Source organism: Balaenoptera ricei, chromosome 16 (genome assembly GCF_028023285.1).
Source record: "Balaenoptera ricei isolate mBalRic1 chromosome 16, mBalRic1.hap2, whole genome shotgun sequence".
Taxonomy (NCBI): domain Eukaryota; kingdom Metazoa; phylum Chordata; class Mammalia; order Artiodactyla; family Balaenopteridae; genus Balaenoptera; species Balaenoptera ricei.
In genome coordinates, this window is record NC_082654.1 from 35,096,416 (window position 1) to 35,122,863 (window position 26,448).

At 38.3% G+C, this 26,448-nt stretch overlaps 2 protein-coding genes across 8 annotated transcripts in view; one reads left to right on the top strand and one right to left on the bottom strand.

The window, feature by feature from the left end:
- The window catches only part of MARCHF5 (membrane associated ring-CH-type finger 5), a 47,954-nt gene extending 26,994 nt beyond the window's left edge, over window positions 1-20,960 (bottom strand). For both annotated transcript variants that reach the window (XM_059900381.1, XM_059900382.1), the window contains exons 1-2: window positions 20,589-20,960; window positions 3,716-3,918 (exon numbers count right to left, since the gene is read on the bottom strand). In XM_059900381.1, the coding sequence (XP_059756364.1) occupies window positions 3,716-3,918; window positions 20,589-20,623 (238 nt within the window). In that variant the 5' untranslated portion in view covers window positions 20,624-20,960. The remainder of the gene's footprint in view (window positions 1-3,715; window positions 3,919-20,588) is intronic.
- A 24-nt stretch (window positions 20,961-20,984) lies between these two features.
- CPEB3 (cytoplasmic polyadenylation element binding protein 3) overlaps window positions 20,985-26,448 on the top strand; it is a 205,746-nt gene continuing 200,282 nt past the window's right edge. For 2 of the 6 annotated variants that reach the window (XM_059900373.1, XM_059900374.1), the window contains exon 1: window positions 20,986-21,236. In XM_059900373.1, coding sequence (XP_059756356.1) covers window positions 21,161-21,236 — 76 coding nt within the window. In that variant the 5' untranslated portion in view covers window positions 20,986-21,160. Of the gene's footprint in view, window positions 21,252-21,360; window positions 21,451-26,448 lie in introns of those variants that run through there. The other 4 variants (XM_059900380.1, XM_059900377.1, XM_059900378.1 and 1 more) reach the window with 4 other exon arrangements.

The following is a 26,448-nucleotide window of genomic DNA, read 5'->3' on the forward strand; positions in this document are numbered from 1 at the left end:
ATTCCCTATTGACAATTAAGAACACACACTTGCCACCATCCCTCCATTCTGGCAACCCCTAAGTACCAGAAAAGATGCAGACTTTGGCCAGTTAGCCAGACAGACTGAGTCTAAATCCATATGAAAACTCTTTTTTAATACCTGCTACACAGAGATCATCTCATAGAATGTTAACCATCACCTCTTCCTCTCTGCATCTTTTCTCTTGTCTTTCATTCCTTCTTCTGGCCAGTGTCTCCTAAGTGTCGTCTGGGGACCAATGGTGGTCCCTGGCAATCAATTAACGGTTTACTATAGACAGTTTGATTAAAAAAAAAAGTGATAAAAACTTTGATCACAAACATTTCATAAATTGAAAAGATTAATTATGACTTTCAAGGAAATTCCTTTAGCTTCTTAATTGTTATGTTCCAAGGGTCACACATGCTTTACAAGGATAGTTAAGAGGGGACTGTTTGTTTCAGCTAACAAACTTTGACATCATGAGTTGTTTACATTGGTTAAATATATATTTTGTTGTTGTCTTATCACTGTGTTAAATCCCCAATTAGGAAAATGTATCAATGCCTCAAAAGTGCTCACTGAAGAGTAAAAGTGATAAAAACACAATTGACTCAGAATGTCATAAATGATAAATAGTATGATCTTATAGAGAGAAAACAGTAGGATCTTACAATGGGCTATGACCAGTGAATTACAAGTTATTAGTTTACACTGGGGGACCTCCTTGTTCCAATCAAAGTATAATACATTTTTAAACAGGGACTGAAACATTATAAAACAGGGATAAGAAGCCACTGAAGCATTCATATAATTTTCAGCCACTCTAGTAAACCAATCAAAACCTGCATTATGAATTTTGTCATTGAAAGCAAAGATTAAAAACTGCGAAGAAACTTTAAGTTATTTTAACAAAAACAGGTATAACTAAGGTCAGCTGCAAAATTAATGACAAACATGCTCAGAAAGAAAACAATTTACTGGTATGTTTATGTATCAGATGACATTACTGGACATTAATTACATAATGTTAGGTGTGGTATTCAGTGAGTAAGAACAGTTAGTATCACAGATGTATGCTCTTAAATATTTTGTTTCATGGCTACAAGAAACCACTAGTATTCAGAATATGAATCAACTCTTGGTATGTACATAATATGTAAATTATGAAATACAAAGAGTTCTGATTATCAATGAAAACATGCTTTAGAGAAGGGATTTTCCTTTAACCAACAATTATCTTTGAACCTTGACTTGAAAATGTACACTAGGATCAATATGGCCAAAAGCACTAGTCATGTGTGTAGCAAGGAAGAGTATAGCACCTGGAAGTCAATTCACACATGGCTTCATTTACAGACAACACCTGACATTTGACAGTAAGTCTTCTATTGAGTCTGTTAAAGATTGCATGGAAAATTGTGAATATAATATTCAAACTGCAGTCCCTGAGCAGGTATCTTCAGCATGTTAGGTCAGGAAAAAAGAAGCAAATACAACACTCTGCTTTCCTATCTTGTTAGGAGGAAAGATGCTAACAAAAACTATTTAAATGAAGTATATACATTTTTTTTCCCATGACACCAATAAGGTCAGTAAAAAATTTCTGATTATCTGTGGCTTACTCAAGTGGCAGATCTCTGTGATATTCAGTATAGTGAATAGCTTGAACCTATCATGAGGGTGAAATAACAGTTCTTAATGATAAAATACAAAGACCAAATCATGATACACGTAGCTTAAGCAAAGAGTTTGACTTTTCCAACATGTAGCCATTTTCTTTCCTTGTTGTAGAATGAAATCAGTGTCTTATCATTAGTATACTTAAAAAATGTATTCAATTACCACACTAGACCTAAAAACATGTTTCCTAGAACTGAAATACAACCAGAAGGACAGATTTATCCACTGCCATCTTCCAAACTGAAATATTCAACTTCATTGCTGAGTGCCATACATTTGTCAACTCAGTGCTTCATCAGATATTGTAGGTAGTTTTCAGTGAGAATTCTTGCAATAATTTTTGTACCCATCCATCTGAATATCTAAAACATCTAAAAGAATCATCCTGTACTTGCTGCTATTCCCAACAACCTATAGTTGAAAAGTGGGATTATCTGATTTAGCAGAACTAAGAAGTAGGAAAAGAAACAGTTAAATAGGAAACTGTAACTTTGACTTTAGTGAGCCAGATATCAATGTGGTGAAAGACTACAGCAGTAATCGCTTTTCATGATGTTTAAAAGACCCATGAGTGGGACTTCCTGGTGGCACAGTGGTTAAGAATCCGCCTGCCAATGCAGGGGACACGGGTTCAAGCCCTGGTCCGGGAAGATCCCACATGCCATGGAGCAACTAAGCCCATGTGCTGCAACTCCTGAGCCTGCACTCTAGAGCCTGTGAGCCACAACTACTGAGCCTGTGTGCCGCAACTACTGAAGCCCTCGCGCCTAGAGCCCATGCTCCGCAACAAGACAAGCCACCATAATGAGAAGCCTGCGCACCGCAACAAAGAGTAGCCCCCACTTGCTGCAACTAGAGAAAGCCCGCGCGCAGCAACAAAGACCCAACACAGGCAAAAATAAATAAATAAATAAATTAAAAACAACAACAACAAAAAAGACCTGTCAGTGTGGTCCACAAATTCTAAATGTCTGAGAAATGCTACTTTCTCTACTACACTATTTTTCTTTCATAGAAAGCTATTGCTCTTCCTATGCATTATGTTAGAAAAATATAGACAGCTATGGAAATTTTGTTTGCCCTTATTATTAATCTTCTCACATTAGAAAAGCACTTCATCATCTGCACTTATGTTGCCTTATTTTTTTAAAGAAAGGTCTGATTTCAATATGTATAGCACCTAGAAAAAAAAAAATCTAATAACTATTTCCAGTTTCTCCTTGAACTCTATTCCTCCACAAAGTCATTTTTTCCTTGACCTTCCCAAAACCAAAACTGCTTTCATATACCTCACCTCTTGATTATAGTCAAGTGTGACATTAAAAATGTTGAACAACTGGCATGGCATAAACACCAAACAAAGAGAATGACACCAGTTCATAATCACATGGATGTAATGGAACATGCTAACTAAGTATCAGTCTTAGTTATAGCTTCCTTTAAACAATCCGCTACACTTGTTTCAATGCTAGCCTCATTCTCAAAGACCATTGGTTATTCCTTGCCTGCCAACTCACAGAAAAAGGAAAGTAGTTTTCATGAAAGACAGCCATATAAATTGGATTCTAAACACTGTCTTTTATTAAATATTTAATTTCCCTTTTATTCCTTAATAGAAGAATTAAGAAAAATAAGTATTAGAAAGAACACACTATTGTTTTCTTTCTCCCACACCAATGGTTTCCAGAGAATGAGGCTCTTTAGTCAGCCTTTTATTATAGTTTTGTTAACTTGATTTTACCCACACAATTAGATATCCAAGTTCTTTATCCACTCAACCAAATGAAAACATTGAATACACAGACAAATGGATAGATCTGGGGATATATTAAGGATAATGTAAACTGTTAGCAAAACAAATATCTGACATTTAGAGAGAAAACAACAGAAATGGAATACAGAAATTCACAAAAAAGCAAAGATATGAGTCACTTAAAAATCAACCTAGGATCATAGAGTCATATATTATAACATGATATATATATATATATATATATATATATATCTGTGTTGGTTTTAAGGATCTTCTTACCCAACTTTGGAAAAACTATTAAGTATTCAGCATTGCACTGGGGACATGCCACTCTGGCTGTACTGTTTCCTCTTTGTTTTTCATCCACCCAGCGCTGCAGACAAGCCTGGTGAACCCATTTTGTAGATCCTCTGCATCTGCATGGTCTCACCCATTCAGCTGTTCTATCATCTTCATCAGTGGCAAAACACACCCAGCAACTTCTGTAAATTAAAAGAGAAAATAATGACATTATCATTAACACTCCAGCCTCCTCTTCACTGCAGCTCTCACTTAATGGGATGAGCCTACTATGTTATATTATAGGAACTTTTAATTCTACATTAAAAGACTGAGGAGAAAAACAACCAACACATTTCCAGTAGAGTAGTTTCTTCTTTTTCTGTTTTTCCTTGTATTCTTCTGCGGAATCTTGTGTTTTCTGAATTTTGTTTTTATATAACTTCCTCCATCTTTCTAGTATATTAACGTTTTTTTTTTTTAAATTAATTAATTTGTTTTTGGCGGCACTGGTCTTTGTTTCTGCACGTGGGCTTTCTCTAGTTGCAGTGAGCGGGGCTACTCTTCATTGCGGTGCACGGGCTTCTCATTGCAGTGGCTTCTCTTGTTGCAAAGCATGGGCTCTAGGTGTGCGGGCTTCAGTAGTTGTGGCTCGCGGGCTCTAGAGCACAGGCTCAGTAGTTGTGGCACACAGACTTTAGTTGCTCCACGGCATGTGGGATCTTCCTGGACCAGGGCTTGAACCCGTGTCTCCTGCATTGGCAGGCAGACTCTTAACCACTGTGCCACCAGGGAAGTCCATCTTTCTAGTAATTCTTCATCTTCTCTAATGAACCAGAATGCAAACAGACAATCCTCAAGCTGCTTTTATATGACCTAATAATTCTTCAAGGATTGGTAAATATAGGAATATGTGAAATTCAGTGTATCTCCCATTTCAACAACATTAACCTCTTAACCTCTTGAACTTGGAAAACTAAAGTATTACATAAATGATTTCACATATGGTCTCATTCAGTTTTCAACTGAGACAGAAAAAAATCCCACTCATTTCTCTTTCTGGTAAAGTATGACTGTAAGAGAGAAAGATGATTAAATTAAAAAGCACAAAGGGAAGAAGAGATGAGGATATCAGGATAAATTGTTTTAGGATAGTGATATGATAAATTTGGGCCTACATGTTTCCATTATAGGTATGATTGGTTTTCCTTTTTTGTGGGAATTAAATTATATTTATTATATTCTAAATCTAAAAGTCAAGTCTGGGATGCCTATATTTTAAAAAATTCTATTGAGATGGTTAATTTTTAAACATTTCCCCATTTTGCTTTTGAGGATACTTCATGAACTCTAATTTGTTCTTGTGGAATTAGGTTGCAATTCCTCTTTTTTTTCCTCTCAGTTAACACAAGTTTTGACACCGATTTCCATTAGGGCAAATACAGTTTAACTCAATGACACCATTCACTCTCCTCTACTACCCTTAAAGTTTGACTGCACAATAGGAAACTGCTAATTAAAGCTTGTCACCTACTGTGCACATTTCACTTAATTAGATAAGTGGCTTCTGTCAGAACAACTAGCTTAACTATGCTCAGTGGGAAGGACTATATAGTCAGGTACTATATATGGGTGAGGTCTCCAGTCTGTATAACAATATGAATTTTAATTGTGTGCTCCAATTAAAACTTCGCAATTAGAATAGGGAAAAAAAAAACTGAACTGAATACGTAGCAACAATATCCAAAATTGTGCTTTTACTCAGCTTTCAAATTCAGTCAGATTTCATTTGACCTACCTAGGTAAAAATTGGAGGTAGGTAGCATTTGTTTGAGCATGCTTGACCCTCTGACCTACCTCAGCCAAGCTGTCTGGGCCCTTGTGCTATCTTACGGTTATCCAGAAATGCCTCCTCCTCCACCTCCTTATTTTTTAAAATTTTATTGTGGTAAAATATACATAACATAAAATTTACTACTTTAACCATTTTTAAGATTGCAATTCAGTAGCACTAAGTCATTCACACTGGCAACCATCATCACTATCCATGATTTGACTGGGTTTCAACCTAGTTTTCATAAAATTTCAATTGACAAGTACAGAGCAAATAAACCAGTTATTTGAGGTGTTAGTATATATTTTCCCCATTTAACCAAGGTAATTTTTAAAATATAATTGTATACCTCTGGGAAATGAAAACCATATTTTGGCAACAAAATATAGGCAGAATACCTAGAAACTAGATTTCTAGGTTCTTGTAAGTTTTTCATATCAACAATGGAACATATATGTAGCTAAGTATATCTAGACCAGCATAATTAATCAGTATTAAGGTGAACTGAATCTTAAATTAAGCCAATTTCCAGTCATCAGGAAAAAACAAAATAAAATGTAAAGAACCTTAATACTAGGTGGAACCAAATGAAATTGCCTATATTTATCTGTTTTTAACTTACATAAATGGCAGCTTCATATACCAATATAATGGGAATATTTGTACAGCTATAATCCCCATAAATTCTGGATAAGTATAAGTTTATTTTCCCCCAACATTTAATAGGAAAAATTTCAAACTTTTGAAAAAAGTTGAAAACCTGTTTGGTGAACATCCATATTCTTAACACCTAGATTCTACAATTCTTATCATTTTGCTACATATGTACTTTACTACATATTCTTTCATCAATCTTATTTTTTGATGCATTTCAAAGTTTCAGACATTAGTGTACTTCACCCCTAAATAAACACTTTTACAGTTTTACTTTTTAGAAGGTACTCAACTAACATTTAAAAGAGGCACTTTCCGGATTTTTTTCTAATTTCACAACTATGGTAGATAAGATAGTTGAACGATGATTTACAGTGAAAACTTATTAGGTGTTAAACCTAATTGGAAGTGTTAATACCCATAACCTTGTTTTTATTGTTTGATTCATAGTGATAGTGAGTATACAGCTTACAAATTTGGATTTTGAAGCTAATGCTCATTAGAGATTAACTGAAATTATCCTATAGAGGAGATATTAAAAAAAAAACCTTATTGATAATAATACTCTCAAAAAGTCTGATTTTCAACATCTACCAACGTACCACATACATTTTCTATTTATTCTAATTGCTAAACAGTACATCTGATGATGGTCATCTGAGATCAAATAGTATTGCCCACAATATGTAAGCTTCTGATAACACCACCAAATTACTTCATCTAAAAATTGTAATTTAGATACAAGTAAATGTTATATAAAACGAAGACTTCTAACTTAACAGTACAAAACAAACAAGCAACTGAAAATTATAGAAATTGCCAGCAACATTTACTGAGCATTCACTGATTCCATGTAGTTTCACTGGTTCCATGTGGTTGTACAAACAAAATAAATGGAAGATTGTACCTGTCTAGAAAACCCTATAATTTAATTGGGGCTACATCCAGTAGATACAAGAGATTTAAGGTTCCAGTGAAATTACCATAGGTACATCCATTTTAAGAAGAAGGAAGGATCAATTTGGATAGATCAGAAAAGGTTTCAGGGAGGAGTCATAGCAGAAATTAGCAGGGGCAAGTGATTTTATTGCAGGGATTCTCAAAACAAAGGTCTCAGGACCAGTAGTTCAGGATCACTAGGGAACTTGCAAATTCTCTGGCTCTACTCCAGATCTAGTAAATAAGAAACTCTAGAGGAAGAGGGCCTACAAATCTGTGATTTAACAAGCTCTCAAAGTGATCCCAATATTCAATAAAGTTTGGGAACCGCTGGTGTAGAAAAATGGCAGGTAAAAAAAAGCAAACAGATTGGAGAAAGCAGACTGTGTGAAAGGGATAATTACTGGATTTACTTAAGGTAGAAATAATTGCTTCTGATGACTAAATATTTTTAATATAAATAACAGTACAGAAAATGTTAGGTTCTAAAGAATTTATTAACTGATTTACTACCTTACTAGGTATATGAGTTTAATCTACGTAATATGGAAAGAATATTAGTCTGTGAAATAAGGGCCAGGTACATGGGAAATTAAAGCATATAAAAATGGTCACATGAATGTTTTTAGGCAGACAGCCTGTAAGACAGTTATTAGTCTTCAGGGCTGGAAATAAGGGGAGGGAACAAAGTATGTATAGGAATCTTCTCTTCCCTCATTTTAAAAAAAACTTCTAATAGGCTGACCAGGAATATCACCTAAGAAGGTCTTAAAATTATGCCTTCCCCCTTTGCTTCCCCATACCCTACTCCCTCCTTGATGCAATCTATTTCAGCTATTTATTCCCCAATTCCCCATCTCCTTCCATTTAAGGAGAAAAGAGGTTGTTTGAAAATGATGGGTTTAGAGTTTCTCAAGATCTTAGAATAGAGGAGAGTAGAAGCTTGTGGTTTAATGTACAGCACACGTTCTCTTTTTTAGGGACAAAAAGTATACCATACTTTTTAAGGAAAACCACTCTTCCCTCCAACATCAGCCATGTATGTGGTTTATTTAGGCAGTTAGTCCCACATCCCCAGCTCCAGGAAGAGTAATCCCTAGATTGGTTTAAGGGAGTATCCCATGTCCTAGATTACAGTTGTTGGGAGGCTGGACCCATAAAGCTAGTTTCATTAGAGTGAACTTCAGAATTTTTGCTGGGAAAGTTGGTACACAGACTTTCTTTTCCACTGAGCCTGAAGGCAGGAAAAGTGTGAAGCTAAATGAGGGTGTGAGGCTCTGCTGCCAGGAGAGCCACAATGTGGAGCCTAAAGAATCCAAAGGAAGCTGAAAGATAGAAACTGATGACTTCGTTAGAGACATGTATCAAGCTGTGCTTAAAGCTAAATATACCCTTGCACTGTTCACTTACATAAACCCACAGATTTTTTTTTTTTTTTTTTTTTTTGGTTTAACCAGTTTGGGGCAGATTCCTATCAGATACAACCCAAACAATCTTGTTACAGATTGTGAGAAACTGGATATAAGGGATAGCCCTGAACAATCATATAATGTAGACTCTTAAACAGCTTTTATAAGGACACTATTTTTTGTCAATGGCTTTGTTTCCTACTGACCGCAACTTGAGCTGAAAAGGCTTAAATAAATCTAATTTCCACTGCAAGTACTTTGAGTCTTGCAAGTTTTTCTATTTCTCACACAGGGCAAAAATATGCTCCTGATTCTGGCTACTGGATCAGGTCATTTCTTAGATAAAAACAGCCAACAAAGATAAAACCAAACATTTTGAAATTAAAAATTCTTACTGACAATGCTATAATATTTGCATTGCAGGATCAATTTAACTATAATTCTACTTTATTACATATTTTAATGTTATAGTTTATAGGATGGCAATTTTAATACCCTTAAAAGGTGAGAACTGGCTATTTGCCATTTCAAAGGACAAAGCCAAAAACCTTTCAAAGTCCACACCTAAGAAGAGGTTGTAATTTCTGATAAAATTCTAATTAAGAGTTTCTCTTTGAGTCATTTCCTTCCCTTCTTCTCTTCAATCCTCCAATCTCTCAGCAGTGTTCAGTGTGATGCAGAAGCATCATCTGAGAACTTGCTAGAAATGCAAATTTTCAGGTCCCACCCCAGACCTGCAGAATCAGAAACTCTGAGGATGGGACCCAACACTACATTTAAAAAATTTATTTATTTTAAATTTCTTTAAAAATTCTTCTTTTTTTATTGTGGTAAAATATGTAACATAAAATTTGCCATCTTAACCATTTTTAAGTGTATAGTTCAGTGGTATTAAATACATTTACACTGTTGTGCTACCATCACCACCAACCATCCCCATAACTCTTCATCTTATAAAACAAACTCTATACTTATTAAACAACTCTCCAATGTCCTCTCTCCCAAGCCCCTGACAGCCACCCTTATACCTTCTGTCTTTATAATTTTGACTACTCTAAGTACCTCATATAAGTGGAATCATCCAGTATTTGTCTTTCTATGTCTTCAAGGTTCATCCACATTGTAGCATATTGCAGAATATCCTTCCTTTTTTGAGGCTGAATAGTATTCCATTGTATGTATATATACCACATTTTGCTTATCCATCCATTGGTCTTAAATACTAAGGTTGCTTCCAAGTTTTAGCTATTGTGAATAATACTGTTACGAACATGGGTGTACAAATATCTTTTTGAGATCCTGTTTTTAATTCTTTTTGGATATATACCCAGAAGTGAAATTGCTGGGTCACATGGTAAGTCTATTTTTAACTTTTTTGAGGAATCACCAACGTGGTATTTGGTATTTTAACAAACCCTTCAGGTGATCGTGATACCTGAAGTTTGAGAACCTCTACTCTGGCCATTCTTCTTTCCTTTTTCCCTTTGTAAGTTTCCTCAACTCACCATAATACAAAAATGAAATTTTATTTTTTATATTCAGTGTAAACATTTTTAAGCTATTTGGTTTTTAGTTTAAATAGTAAGCAAAATGCTTGAGATCCTTTCTTCTAAGGAAAAAAGCTAGCTAAATCTGGGGAAAAGATTTTGTGAGTTCAGGATATTCTAACTGGTTAAAGAACTTGGGATGCCTGAGTTCAAATTCCTGCTTACCACTTATTTTAGGTTTAATGACAATCTCTTTCAGAGTTTTTGTAATGCAGGGGTTCTTAACCTGAGGTCCATGAAAAATTTACGGGATTGGTAAATTTGGATGGGAAAAAAATAATTATACCTTTATTTTCACTAAACTCTAAATAAAATTCAGTTTTCCTTCAATGATGAATAAACAAATCATAGTAATATTAGCATACAGCAATTAGAAATTAGTACAGTGACCAGAAATTTTCATATTACAGCTGTGCTGATCTCAAAATAACATTTAACCCACTGCTAACTTGAAATTATCAGACCCACCAGTAATAGATCTTGTATTTGTTTTAAAGCTCATATTACCATGTCAGCTTTTTAATATTTTGGTAGCTGTATTTCAACGTAATTTGTCCATTTCTGACCTGTATATTTTGTTTTATTCTTTCAAAACATTCTGAGAAGGAACCCACAAGCTTAACTAAACTTCCAAAGGAGTTCTCAGCATAAAAAAGGTTTTATGTTAAAATTCCCTATTGTAGAACCCTCCTACACTGTTGGTGGAATTGTAAATTGGTACATCCACTATGGAAAACAGTATAGGGGTTCCTCAAAAAACTAAAAATAGAGTTGTCATATTATCCAGCAATCCCACTCCTGGGCATATATCCAGATAAAACCATAATTCAAAAAGATGCATGCACCCCTGAGTTCACAGCAGCACTATTCACCACAGCCAAGACATGGAAGCAACCTAAATGTCTACCGACAGATGAATGGATAAAGAAGATGTGGTGTACACACACACACACACACACACACAGGAATACTCCTCAGCCATAAAAAAATGAAATAATGCCATTTGCAGCAACATGGATGGACCTAGAGATTATCATACTTAGTGAAGTAAGTCAAAGTGAAAGACAAATACCATATGATATCACTTACATGGGGAATCTAAAATAGGACACAAATGAACTTATCTATGAAACAGAAACAGACTTACAGACATAGAGAACAGACTTGTGGTTGCCAAGAGGGAGGGATGGATTGGGAGTTTGGGATGAGCAGATGCAACCAAATATATATAGAATGGATAAACAACAAGGTCCTACTGTATACCACAGGGAACTATGTTCAGTGTCCTGTGATAAGCCACAGAGAAGAATACGAAGGAGAATGTATATAGGTGTGTGGCTGAGTCACTTTGCTGTACAGCAGAAATTAACACAACATTGTAAATCAACTATACTTCAATTAAATAAATTTTAAAAAAAGATTCTCTATTGTAAAGGATTAAACAAGTGATCATGAAACTGCTTAAGAATTGCCCGGCACATACATAACCACGAAATGAACAGTAGCAATAATGGCACCGATAGAGATGAGAAAGATGGTGTCAACTTTACATCTATGCCTAGATTTTTATGGATGCATTTTCTTACCTAAATTAGCACATACAGCAGTTCTGCCTGGCACCCTGGTATTCAGTGGAAAAGGTCCTGGATTCCTGATCATCCCCCAATTGTTCAATAGGCCAACACCACTGCTTAAGATATTTTTTCAAATCCTCAATTCATTTTCTCCCACCCTTCTTTTCCTTCCACTAGGTTTTCTAAATGCCGCCTGCTTGCTGATAATACACACTCACAATTTACTTCCACACCTTTCCACCAGCCAAGTTAGTGCTCATTAGGTTACAGAGTAAAGGGAGATCTGGGAATTATCATGATTGGTTCAGAGATCAAAGAACAAATCACTATTATAATATGAAGACACGAAAAAAGAACTAAACTAGACAATTCTAAAGAATATTACTTATTCCTTAAAATAAATGTATGGCCTTACTGGTACTGGTAATGTCACTAATCTGTATGTATGACATGCCACTCTTTATAAAAAAAATCATTTACTTCTATGTGATTTTAAATTAAAATTATAACTTTTTTCCAATTATTGATATAAATCCTTCTCAACAGTAAAATTTATAAACAGTTAAAGGAATATACATCTAATTTGCCTTAAATCAAAGAGTATTCAAGATCTCCCCCTAAATTAACTTGAACGTACTTAGTATGTTCACTATTTGATGCCAGAAGAAATACATTTAAGGAACTTACAATCTAGTTAAAGAACAAATATATGCATAGAAGGATCACATAAAAACAACCACACAAAACACTGAGTGCCAAGAAATGATGTTGGTGACCAAAGGTAATACAGAAACGTGATGATGACCATAAGAAACACAGGATGAAACAGCTGAGAAGGTTTCATGAAAAGGAAGAACTACAAATGAGATGGCAATTGGGGAATGAAAAGAATAAGGGTATCTGAAGTAAGAATAACAGCATAAACAACCTTAGAGATAGACATGAGCATGTGGTCATGGACAATGATAAAACCAATGTGGTTGGAGCAGAAAGGTTTTAAAATAAAGCTAGATATTACAAACCAGTTGGGAAAGGATGGATGACAAAGGTAACCTCACTTCACAGGGTTCATTTGTGACTAAACCAGTTTATATGATTAAGTTAATTATTTTAAAAGTATATGGAAAAAAAGAGGAGGAAACATCAATAGAATAGTTTCTCACTGGCACATAAATTAACTAAGCAAGATAGGTATGGTTATCTAATAAAACAGTTGGCAGTAAAGTCTACCTTTGCAGACTCAGACTGTAGGTGTTTATAGTGGATTATTAGAAAGATCTGGAAAATCATAGGCTCCTGCCTATGATCACTTTGATGAAAACTGGAGGGAAGCAGAATAGAAGAGTTCCAGAATACAGGAGTGAGAGCAATGAAACAAGCTTTAAATTGTTGTTTTTGTATTATATATGGTGGCTTACCAATGTATTTCTATGAATGTTTTAAGGAAAGAGAACATGTCCTTAATCCAGAAGATGCTTAGAGAACCATGCTCTGGTTAATGCAAGGAACGCCTAAATTTAACAATGGAAAAAACTGCAAACTGCTTGCTTTGTCTCAGGATTAAAAGTGTCACATCCCATGTATTCTTAAACAGGAACTATACCATCAAGAAGACTAAAAATCCAGGACTTCCCTGGTGGCGCAGTGGTTAAGAATCTGCCTGCCAGTGCAGGGGACACGGGTTCCAGCCCTGGTCCGGGAAGATCCCACATGCCGTGGAGCAACGAAGCCTGTGTGCCACAACTACTGAGCCTGTGCTCTAGAGCCCGCGAGCCACAACTACTGAGCCCAAGTGCCACAACTACTGAAGCCCGCGTGCCTAGAGCCCGTGCTCTGCAACAAGAGAAGCCACCCAATGAGAAGCCTGGGGACCGCAACGAAGAGTAGCCCCCGCTCGCCGCAACTAGAGAAAAGACCGCGCGCAGCAACAAAGACCCAAGGCAGCCAAAAATAAAAATAAATAAATTAATTAAAAAATTTATTAAAAAAAAAAAAACTAAACATCCCTTTATATGTCTGTCCAGCCAAGTGGAATAGAAGTTAAAGTATCTGGATTCATCAAAGAGCTACCACAATTATGACACATTACAAAAAAGGGAAAGGGAAATACCCCACAATGAAAGCAATCATTTACTAAGCAAATATTCATGCCATGCTCTTTGTCTCTGATCTTCACAAACTCTGCAAACATAATTATTTCTGTCTTAAATAAATAAGGAAACAAAAGCCCAGAACGGTTAAACAGTCTGCCCAAGGCCTCATGGTTAAGTAGAAAGGCATGGATGCAACCTAGGCCTCAACTCTAAAATATGAGCTTTTTTGTAAATTATATCCCAATAAAAAAAAAAAATTAAAAATTAAAAAAAAAAAACCACCAAAAACATCAACTTTTTTCACTGCACCATGCTGCCATATGGATAGTGTATTCTGAGAAAAATTTCCATTTCTCATTTCTAAGGAAATTATAGCCAGTACAAATAATTATGTGTTTCATTTTTGCTAGGGTACTTTTAAGCAGCCGTAAGGAGCTTTCACTAGAGATCTAAACCCCTGCCAGTGTACTCCAATGTGCCATATAAATGTTACCATCTCTCATCTTATGAACTATGGCATGTAAAGAGTTGGGAGGCATGTATGTACATGTGGCCTGTAAAGAAACTGCTACATGAGTCTGGAGAAGGGGGGAAATACTTCTGGCTGAAATGGTCAGAAAAGCTTTATAAAAGAGGCAGAAACTAAACTGGGTCTTGAAGAGTGGGTAGAATTTTGAAAGACAAGATGCTGAAAAGAACACAGGACAGTGAGTCAATCAGTTTGGCCTGGGCAAAACATATATACTTTATGAACTCATTCTTAAACAGAAGCAAAGCTTTAAGAAGGTAGCTGGTGCCAGCCATATACTCACTGTCTTAAACATAATAGAGAGCACAATAAATATGATTATGGAGGGTCTTGAAGGTCAGGTTAAAGAATTTGAACTTAAGCTTAATAAGCAATTAAGAAAATATAAAAGGTTTTGAGCAAATAAATATTTGGTGCTTCAGCAAGATTATTCTAGGCACTGATATGTCATAAATAGTGAAAAGACAGACACCATGATTCCACAGTGTCTCCAATGTACTTTCCCCTTCTGGGGGAATGGGATAGGGAACAGTTCCTGTTCTCAGTGAACTTCCACTTGAATGTGCATGGTGGTGGTGGTAAAGGGTATGTGTGGAAGGCTCTGAGACTTGGGATAGGTGCATTAAAAAAAAATCACCATACAGTGTGATGTACTAAAATGAATGCATAAAGGTTCTATGGAAATACAGGAAGAAGTAACTCACTCTGCCTGAAGAAGCTGTGTAATGCTTCAAGGTGATACTTGAGCTGAATTCTAAAGATGGGTCAGAGTTAGCCAGGTGTCAAAAGGGAGGAAGTCATCTAAAGCAAAAATAAGAAGATGTACAGCAGGATATATCCAGAGGACAATGAAGTGCAGTGCAGAAGAGTATGGTTAAGGAAGGTTGGGGCTGGATTGGATTAATAGAGCTAAACCTCTTCACCAGGGCCTTGAAAGTTTAGAATTTATCCTATAGGTGATGTAGAGACTGACAGGTTTTAAAGTATGGAAACGCCATGATAATTGTGCCTTGGCCAATTCTGGTACCACTCTGTTAAGTCAAACTGGGAAATTCTGGTACCACTCTGTAAGTCAAACTGGAAGAGAAAAACTGGAGTCAGAGAAAGAAGAATCTATAGTATCTGATAAGCAAGTGGATTTGGAGGAAAAAAGCAAAAAAGAAAAAAAAGATGTAGGTTTTGTGGCTGGTAGACTAGAAGAATCCTATCAAAGGCCAAAATTGGGAAGTCAAGATAAGTAAACGCCAGGGAAATAGCAGTAGTTTAGTTTTAGATACATTAAGGCGCTAGTAATACTCTTTTTTTTAACTTTTGGGTTTGTTTATTTATTTATTTATTTATTTATGGCTGTGTTGGGTCTTCGTTTCTGTGCAAGAGCTCTTCTCTAGTTGCGGCAAGCGGGGGCCACTCTTCATCGCGGTGTGCGGGCCTCTCATTATCGCGGCCTCTCTTGTTACGGAGCACAGGCTCCAGACGCGCAGGCTCAGTAATTGTGGTTCACGGGCCTAGTTGCTCCGCGGCATGTGGGATCTTCCCAGACCAGGGCTCAAACCCGTGTCCCCTGCATCGGCAGGCAGATTCTCAACCACTGCGCCACCAGGGAAGCCCCATAATACTCTTTATACACAAATGGAAATGTCTACTGGGCAGCTAGAATGCAGACACTAAAATGTGGGAAAGAGGTCAGGAATAAAGACATAAATCTGGAAGTCACTCAAAGGTGATAGTGAGATAGTAAGCAGGTATACTTTTCAGAGAAGAATTATAAGTGCTGAGGATTGAACCATACTTAATTGACTGAAGAGAGTAAAGGTAAGGTGATACATAAGAGGGGAAAAAAGGAAAAGACAAATAGTGTGGTAGACTAGAACACAGTTTCAAGAAGTTAGGGGGTGGTGGTCACCAGTTTCATCTCCACTACATATATGTCAAGCACATGAGGACCAAGAAAAAAAGTCATTAGGTTTACCGAGTAAGAAATTATTGGTAACCTTCAGTATACTTTTAGTAGAGCTACGGACAAGAAAGGAGGATGAAAATCAAATTACAACAAGAGACAATAAGGAGAAAATAAGAATATAAATGTCACAAACAGGGAAACGGATTTAGAAAGAAAAACAATGGTAAGTTAATACAATGGATTATATATATATTCTCTTTAATTGCTGTATATCACAGAACTCAATATTTTAAAAAGTCAATTGTAGATTGATATATTTAAATTTTAGAAACAAGAACAAAACTATGAATTACATATGGTATATATAAAAGCATTAAAGACTGGAAGAACATAAACCCATTTATGACAGTGGAGTGGGGATGGGGAGAAGATATGGGACTGGGGATAGTGGCCAAAGGGGACTTTATCTGTAATGTTTCCACTTTTTACATAGAGATGGAAGCAAATACAACTAATTGCTAATGTTTTTTAATTCTAGGTATTGTTCTGTAAATGTCAAAATGGGATAGTGATATGATTGGGGAAAATATGCTTCAGAGAAGGAGAAGCTGCTTTAATGGAAACTAGAGATGGTTATATAAATAAGAAGATAATATAGCATGTTCCTATCAGAACACTCTACAGCCTCTAAAAGGATGTACATGTGTGGCTGACAGCACCCTGAGAGTGGGGATTCTAATTCACTTTGCCACTGCAGGAGGCTCGTGGGGAGCAGATGATTCTCCCTGCTTTTCTTCCCATTTGACTGTTCTGGGGACACTGGTTACATTCCTTGCCTACTCACCAGGTGCAAGTAAGTGATGCAAACAACCTCAACAAATTCCTGAGTGTTTAATGTGAAAGGGGTACACAAAAGTCAAGTTTCCAGAAGCATCTCTCACCAGGCTTTAAACCTGAGGTTCATTCCTGCAGTTTGTTACAGTATTCTTTGTATTCTCTATACATTTAATCCTAATTTTGAGAAATAAAAGAGAAAACGAGAAAGTGTAATGGTGATAGAATAATATATAACAGACTTCTCCTTAAAAAAGTATGGAAATGAAGGGAAGGAAGAGAAACTGACCAAGATACAGAGAGCCTGATGTAAAAGGTTTGAGTTTATGAATGGTTATAATTTCAGGGCAATGATTTGTGATCTCAAATCATTCATGACACTAGAAAACCACCCACTTTCCCACCCCCTTTCTCAAACAATTTAAAAGGTTCAAATGATAAATTTATATAAAACAGTTGCTTACTGTTTATAAAAATGAAAGGCAATCAAAATATGTATCTATATATACTCCTTCTATCTACAAATACTTCAATAATAAAATTTATCAAGATAAACAATTGCTAAACTAAATTTAGTTATTCACAAAGGACAAGGCAATTGAACTTCAGCTATTAATAAGTTGGTATTAATTAAAAAACCTTGAGACTAAGTGTATAAACTGAACATACTATCCATGTTATGTAAATATAATCTTCATTTTATTTGATAGTTTATGGAACACAAACCTCACTAGAATTAAAGCTCCATATGAGCATTTTTGCTTATGTTCACTACCACCATATACCGAGGACCTAGAATGGTACTGGGCAAATGCATCGATATTTATTAAGTCAATTCATTAAATACAAAAGTTTAATAAGCACTAAAATATACCTAATTATAACCTAGAAGCAAAAGAACAATATATGTTATACACATTTCCTAATCTTCTCAAGGATAGAACTTGCACTGAAGAAATAAACATAAGGGCAAGTTTCTGAGCTAAATTCTATCCCTCAAAAATTGCCACCCAAAGACCAAGCTGGGGGGGAAGCCAAACTCAAAGCAAGAATTCTAGGTCCTAACAGGTTGACATATTTTAGTTTGTTGGGCCTGTCAGTATTCCTCAAATGAACCCATCAAGTATCTCTGTGTTCAATTTGCATGTAAGGCCAGCCCAGATTAAGATGATACTGTAAACATGGAGATACATGTGTGTGTGGTGGGGAGGGAATTGCTACATTAGTTGGTTACACTAGAATCTTAAGTACCTTCTGTGTGCCTAACATATGAATAGCATTTTATTGTTTTATAAAGTGCTTACACGTGTTCTCATTTATACAATCCTGTGAGGTAGGATATTGCCATTTTATAAATGAGGATGTAGAACCTCAGAATATAAGTCCAAAGTCACATAGCTAGTAAGTGGCAAAATGAGAATTTTAAGATTTCTGGCCAAGCTTATAGCACTAAAATGTACTATCTCTTATCATGAAATAATCCCTTGGGATTTAGGGTAGTGTGAATTCCCTGGTGGTCCAGTGGTTAGGACTCCACACTTCCACTGCAGGGGGCCTTGATTCAATCCCTGGTCCTGGTTGGGGAACTAAGATCCCCCAGCAAGCCGTGCCTCGCGGCCAAAAAAAAAAAGTGATTTTCAACTACAATAAACATCTGAAAAGCTTTTGAAAATATACATGCTCAGGCCCCATTCTCCAGAAATCTGTGAATTAATTGGTTGTGGGCAGAGCCAGGCATCCATCCATATTGTAAAATGCTCCCCAGGTTGATTCCAACGTGGGGCCACGTTGCAAAACACTGACTTAGATAGTAAAGATCTTTGAATGTCATCTTAAGAATCTACCTTGAGGTATGTCAAAAAGGTGCCAAAGATGAGGGAAGCCAGTATTATAGTCACCTGTTTCAGTACATGCAGCCAGAATTTCCATGTTTCTATTAGATGTTTTAAATGTCTGGCAAGCACTCCTTGACTTTTTTACTTTTATGGAAATCTCCAAAGAGTGTATGAAAGCCAGATCAGCTTTTGGACACAAAAGCTTTTCTAAAAGTCACCTACATAAAAGTGAAAGCAGCAGGCCCTCAGAGGGAAAAAAAAATTAATTACAAAATACCCAGCACCAGAATAGGGTCTCATTTGATTGGAATTGGCAATGGCAGAAAGTGGTCTCCTGTGGGCATATTTCAGTAGTCCTATATAATTTGCCAGTATGGTAAATTATAATTTACCTGGTAAAACCTGGTAAATTATCAAACCCCTAGACAACTGGGAAAAATGACAAAAAAGTTCATGCATTTGTTCATTTAAGAAATATTTACTGATGACCTGCTTAGTGCCAGGCTCTGCTGTAGGTTTCAAAATAATGATGTGTAAGTTTCTGCCTTCCAGGAGCTTGTAAACTACTTACATAAAAAGGGGTTAGTCAATACAACTTGACCTGAATGCTCCCCTCAAACAAGGTCTGGATTAATCACTGGGTCACCCCAACTGGAAAAAGTCAGTACCATGATTTCTATCAACTTAGATGTCTCAAAACTCTAAGCTCCAAAGGAAATGTCTGTCACTCTGGAAGAAGACGTACTCTTGAGTGACTTGTGTTCTGGGTGTGATCCCAACAGCATTTAACTGGGTATAATCTCATTTAAGGTTGGCCTTTCATTGCCAACCTTACAGTTGGACTTTTCCTCAGTACGAAGACCTGTACCACACGCTGAACTGGGTGGCAAATGGTCTACTGAGAGTTGTAGGCAACCAAACATGCATTAGCCTGTAGCATTGGCTAGGCCAGGAAGTTATGTCCTGGCTTAGGGGAAAATGTGGAGTAAGGGTCTACAAAAACTCGTGGTAGAACCCATGGCCTAGAATTTCAACAGCAGAGGGCGGTGCAGCCGATTTCACAGAAAGAGTTTTACCGACTGGAGCCCCCCCCGCCCCAGGAACTTGCCCCATGATAAGATGAAACTTTCTCAGTGAACTCAACGAATGGTAAAATACGCTAAGTGTTCAGGGTTGGACTTATGGCTGTTTTCCATAACCTCTACTCTGGTCTGTCCGTTAAAGTCCCTTGCGGATACTCTTGACCTTATAGTTTGGGGTGGGGATGGGATGGGGGAGGAAGGAGGAATGAAGTCAGCCTATCAGGCTTTCCAACAGAATGCTTATCCTTGGTTTTTGGAAAGAGTGTACAAATTGGAGGGGGATCACTCCCCAGAGAATTAGTCTGTTTCTTCTTGCCAGTGACAGCGCTGATAAACACGTTACAACATAGTTTGGGGGGAGGGGAGGAGGACAGTAAGAAAAAGAAAATAATTCTCTGGGTTCACACGAACCCCTCTCACTTCGCAACGGCGCTCGGACAAAACCAGACGCCAATCCGTAACTAAGTTTCGGTTTAAGTCTACGCACCCAGGCCGCCCGCTCCGTCCTCACCCCCCAAGTACGGACTCCAAACTTTCTGCCCCTCACTCGGCCCCCAGGCCGTGGAACTCCTCCCGGCAGGCTAGGCTCCGCTCCGAAGAGCCCCGAGGCCCGGCCCCCGTCCTCCCCCAAGGCTGCCCGTACCTGTCCAGCATCTGCTGTAGGGCTTGGTCCGGCATCTTCGTCGGAGGTGGCGCACTCGCCTCCCCAGTGGGCCCGGTCAGGGCCGGGCCCAGGGACAATAGCACTGAGAGGCGGCGGAGTAGGCCTCAGTCCGGCGGCAGCCGCGAACCCGCCACCCAGCCTCCCGGGGCGGCTCCGCGAGCCCGGCGGTGGCGGTGCGCGGCCCGCGGGCGTCGGGAGGAGGCGGTGGGGAGCGAGGAGGAGGAGCCTGGGGTGGGGAGGCGGCGATCGCGGCCCGGGTTCCTGCCCGTCGGCCCGGTGTTCCGGTCCATGGACCGCGAGCGCCGAGTTGCTGCCGGCGGAGGAGCTACCTCTGTGAGGTAAGAGTCACCGCTTCAGTGCGCGCCGGGGTCACGACGCAAGGCGGCCCAGAGCAGCCTGGGAGATGTAGTCCTCGGACCGTTCCCGCAAGAGGCTGCACAGCCCGCCCCGACCACCGCCGTCGCGCCCGCCGCCGCCCGGCCGGCGCCCTCCCGTTTCCTTCCTCCAGGGGGAAAAAATGTCCTGCGGGCCGCTTTCCAGGAAGCAGCGGGATGTGCCGCTCCACCGTCAGTAGCATCAAGGTCAGCCCTCCCTGCCTGTTTCTTTTCTCTCAGCTCTCGTGCTCAGGTGGGACCGAGCCAGGTGAGGGGCGGGGGGGGGGGGGCTAAAGGGCCATTTCTCGGCAGGGTCCCCAGTCGCGGCCGCGGCGTCGGGGCGGGCCGTGGCGGGGGTGGGGGTGGCAGAAGCGCCTTCTGAAGCCCTCGGCGCTGGGGCCAGCGTCTGCCGCGTCTGAACCCATTTTGGGGAGTTATGCAACCCCCGTAAGGGGTCGGATGCTCTAGTACGTGAGTTTATTCCTGAGGGGTCGGAAGGGCAGGGGCTGCCTAGACGAGATGGTTCCCACCCGAACCTCTCCGTGTATGTTTGCCCGACGTGGGGGAGAGGGGCGGGGTAGTGGGGGGGAGTTTATTCCCTCCCTCTCTAGGAACCTTCTAAAATGTGCCTGGGCTTTCAAGGTCTCGCCACTAGTCTCCAAACGGAACGTGTTCGTGAATAAACAGCTCTTGCTTACTCAGCTGTGGGTCGTCAGGGGTGTTTGTTTCTCTCGCTGCTGCTGGTCGCTGTTAACCATTTCTAGTCGCCTTGACACCTCCAAGCAGGTGGATGTGTGTGTGTGGGGGGAGGGGGGGATCAAAAGGGAAAAATCAGAAATCGCTCGTTGGTTTATTCTCTGACGCTCTAGGGACAGCTTTGGCGGGAGGAAAAGAGCTGTTGGCTAACAGGAATGCGTCTTTTGGATGACCTGTGGCGTTCTCTAGTGCTGCGATTGGTAGGATGTCTGGTAGTTTTCCCCTGATTATGCCTAATTTCTGCCGCAAGAGGTTTGATTTTTCTTTAAATTAAAATGTGTTGCTTAAGCTTTTTTTTTTTTTTAACGTAGAATTGTACAACAAGCTCTTAATTCTCTGCTCAAAGTCTGCTTCCTGAATATATTTGAACTAGAGTGTACATCACCAGGAAGAAAAACAAAAATAACATGTGACCAGAAGTTTATTTGGCCTCCAATTTCTGAAAGATGCTTTTATGAAAAGCTTTGGGAATTTACATGACTAATTATAATTAATGCTTCACCTTTTTCTCATGAAATGAGAAGCAGGCCCCTGACAGGGGAGGGAAATAAGTAATTTAATCAGGGTGTTTGATATTTTAAATTCCTATTTATTGCTACTCCTACTGGGTAAGTCTTCCCTTACTGTGTATTTATCTCTTAAGGAATTGTCAGCCACAAGGAGATTGATACATACATGCTACTCAAAAAATAGAAGTTGATCTTAGCATATTGAAAAAAAAAAGAATTTATATTAGCATTTTCATGAAAATTCTGTTTCCTGGCTGTGTCAAAAATCCTTTGAAATAGGAAAAAAAAATCTGTTATTCATCTTAAGGGTGATTAGCAAAAAAAAAAAAAAAAAAAGCGATAAGCACCTGACCTAGTAATTCCACTCCTTGGTATCTGCCTAAGAGAAATAAAAACGTTATGTCTACACAAAGACTTGTATGCCAACATTCATAGCAGCATTATTCCTAATAGCCAAAAAGTGGAAACAACCCAAATATCCATCAGCTGATGAATGGATAAACCAAGTGTGGTATAGTCATACAACAGAATGTGATTAGGTTATAACAAGGAATGAAGTTCTGATACATGTGACAATATGGATGAACCTTGAAAACATTATGCTAAGTGAAAGGAACCAGTCACAAAAACAACATATTGTATGATTCCATTTATATTAAATGTTAAGAATAAATTCATAGAGACAAAGTAGATTAGTGGTTGCCTAGAGCTGGAAGAGTTGGGGACTAATGGGGAGATTGCTAACGGGTATGAGGTTTCTTTTTGGGTTGATGAAAATTTCCAGAATTAGAGTGGTGATGGTTACACAACTTTGTGAATTATATTGCAATTAAAAAAATAAGATAAAACAAAATTAGATTCTGGTGGTGGTGGCACAGCTCTGTAAATATACTTAAAAAACTGAATTGTATGCTTAATATGAGTTAATTTTATAGTATGTAAATTACATCTCAGTAAAGCTGTTAAAAAATTAGCTCCATAGAAAATATTCATAAGGACATATAAAGAGAAACAGATCAACAGATAACTGATAATTCTTTAATTTAACTTTAATTTTTTATATTTTTTAATTAGTATGGACAAAAATCATGATTGACAGAACTCATGAAATAAATTCCTTCAAATAAATTTGAAATGGGTGACACACATAGCTTGAATTTCAGTATTGTTTGTCAACTTTGTTTTCCTTGGCTTTTGTGTTTTCAGATAAGACTTGGAATAATTGGAATTATAATTTACTTTCTGATTTTGAAGGAAAAAACTTCTTACTTACTTAGATCTTAGTCTGAGCCCCCACCCAAAATAAAAAGTTGAAATGCACTTATGCATTAATAATTTTATAATGGATTTAGAAATACCTGAGTATGGAACTGTTCTAAATATGTTAGGAAATTTGAAGTAGTATATTACTTTAATGTTCTCCCATGACACTTGTTTTGAACTGTCTGCCAAAAGGGGCCCTGGAGATATTCCAAAGAGATATATAAAGTATCCAGGTGCCTTCCAAGGAGAATTGTCAATTGCCAAATTTGGTGATAAACTGCAGGCTGAGTCCACATTGCAGGCCACAGAATATTCTTCATTAATTTATTCAGCAGACATTTCCAGAGGATTTATGATGTGCCTGGGTACTTTAGTCACAAATTAAACAATAACTACCCTTTAAGAACATACAAACTACCTACCAAGGCTTATATTAAAAAAAATTAAAACAAGGCATTTACATATGAAATACTACGTAATGATACATGGAAGCATATGATTAAGTGCCAAATGAATTGGCCTGGAAATACAAAGTGAGGTAGACGTTTAGAGACTGTTATGGGCTGGTGTGTTAGAGAACTTTGTGAAACAAGGGGAATTTAGGCTCTACCTTGTAGCAATAAGAATTATGTAGGTAAAGAGGTGGAGAAGGATCTTGGGTCTGGATAAGGATGAAAAGATGTAGAGAGAGGAGTTAACCTCTGTAACTGGAACTGTGTCTCTGTTGAGTAAAAGTGAAAAATATGATTGGTTGGTTAAGTAGGGAATAGTTAAAAGGCCTTGAAGCTGTTAATTCTTTTGATAAGTATTTATTGAACAAGCAATATTTATGTGACAGGCACTAAGCTAGGTACTGGAGACACAATAATGAGAAAAACAAGCGTGGTCCCTACTTTTGTGGAGTTTACCATTTATAGTGGGAGAGAGAGAATCACATAAATACATTTTTTAGGTTGCAAATGTAGTACATGGTGTTATGAGAGATAATAACTAGGGTTTTTACCTAGACAGGGAGGTCAGAAAAGTTTCTCAGGAAGTGTCTATTATGCTGAGAACTGAGGAAGAGCAACAGTTAATTGGACAAAGGGAGGAGGGAAGAGCATCCCAGGCCAAAGGACAGCATGTGCAAATACCCTGAGAAGGAAAGCCCTGTGATGAAGGGGAGAAATCGAAACAAAGAGAGGACCTGGGGTAAAAATGGGACCACAAAGGTCAGTCAAGTGACAGACTCTGAAGAGCTTTGTAAGCCAATTTAAGGAATTTTGCCTGTATCCTAGAATCCTGCTGGGAGGAGGACATAAGAAATGGACTCCATTATGTAGGAAACGGAGAGTTAACTTGTAGTGGTTCCCAAACCTGCTGTGAGTCAGAGAATTACCCTGGACATTCTGATCCATGTGCCTTGTAGTTGTGCCCAATTAGCTGTTTTTTTAAAAAACAAATTTCCTAAGTGATTATTAGACCAATGGTATCTCTGCAGAAATACCACAGTGGTTGAGAGCATCAACTCAAACCTACATTTGAGTCTTAGCATTGCCACGCAGGGGCTCAGCAATTTTGGGTGGGTTATTGAATCTTTTTAAGCCAAAGTTTCCTCATCTTCAGGAGGAGAATTACAGAACCTCCCTCACTGGGTTACTGGGAGGATTAAATGAGAAAATTCATTTAAATTGTTCAGGACAACGCTGGGTACATGGTTAAGAGCTCCATTGGTGTTAGCTCTTAATTATTACTAAAAGTTCTTGAGTCAAGGTGAGAGTGATTTAGGGGGATTAATTTCGCAGTGGTATGCAGGGTGGGTTGGGCACAAAGACAAGTTAGGACTGGCCTAGGTCTCAGTAACTTAGCCATGGTCTATAACTATTTCAGAAGTTTGCTTTGACACAGCTATAAGTTCTTGAAGAGCCTTAGATTGGCTAAGTAGTTTTCAAATAGATAATGCTCCTGGGTCTCTTAAAGGACTTTTATAGGGAGACCTTGGTCCCCAGAATACATTTTACTGGCTTAGCATCTATAATGTTACTTTTTTTTTATAAGTTTATTTATTTTATTTGTTTTTGGCTGCATTGGTCTTCGTTCCTTTCTCTAGTTGCAGTGAGCGAGGGCTACTCTTCATTGCCGTGCGAGGGCTTCTCATTGTGGTAGTTTCTCTTGTTGTGGAGCACGGGCTCTAGGCGCACGGGCTTCAGTAGTTGTGGCACGTGGGCTCAGTAGTTGTGGCTCGCAGGCTCTAGAGCGCAGGCTCAGTAGTTGTGGTGCACAGGCTTAGTTGCTTCTCGGCATGGGGGATCTTCCTGGACCAGGTCTCGAACCCCTGTCCCCTGCATTGGCAGGCGGATTCTTAACCACTGCGCCACCAGGTAAGCCCTTTAAGATTACTTTGAATTGACCTTTTCTTAATTCTGGACAGAGGCTTCACTGGCTACTTATAAAAGACAGTCTAAAACCTGTCTCTTTATCTTCATCTGCTATGCAGAGAATAGAATTTTAATAGCTTATGTCAACTCTAACGGAAAAGATATTTATAAAGGGTAAATAATTTTACCAAAAAAAGTCATCATCTACTAATTAGTCTTCTTTTCCTCATAAATATTGTGGAAGACTCATTACTTTTCATTGTCCTTGGTTAAATTCCTCTCTCCGGGTTAGGTGTCCCTGGGATAAGGCAGTGGTGTGTCAAGAGTAGGTAAAAATCACAGGATAACATGCCACATCTTCCTTCTTGTATCTTGTTTCAGGAGTATCAATTTTATGCGAAAAAATATATATAAAGAATTACTTTCTTTTTTAAACAAGCGTGGATGTCAGAGCAGCAGTTCTCAAAAAGTTGTCTAACAGACTCCTAGGGCTCCCTGAGAACCTTTCCAAGAGGTATGTGAGGTCAAAGCTATTTTTATAATAATACTAAAACATTATTTGCCTCTTTCACTGCATTGG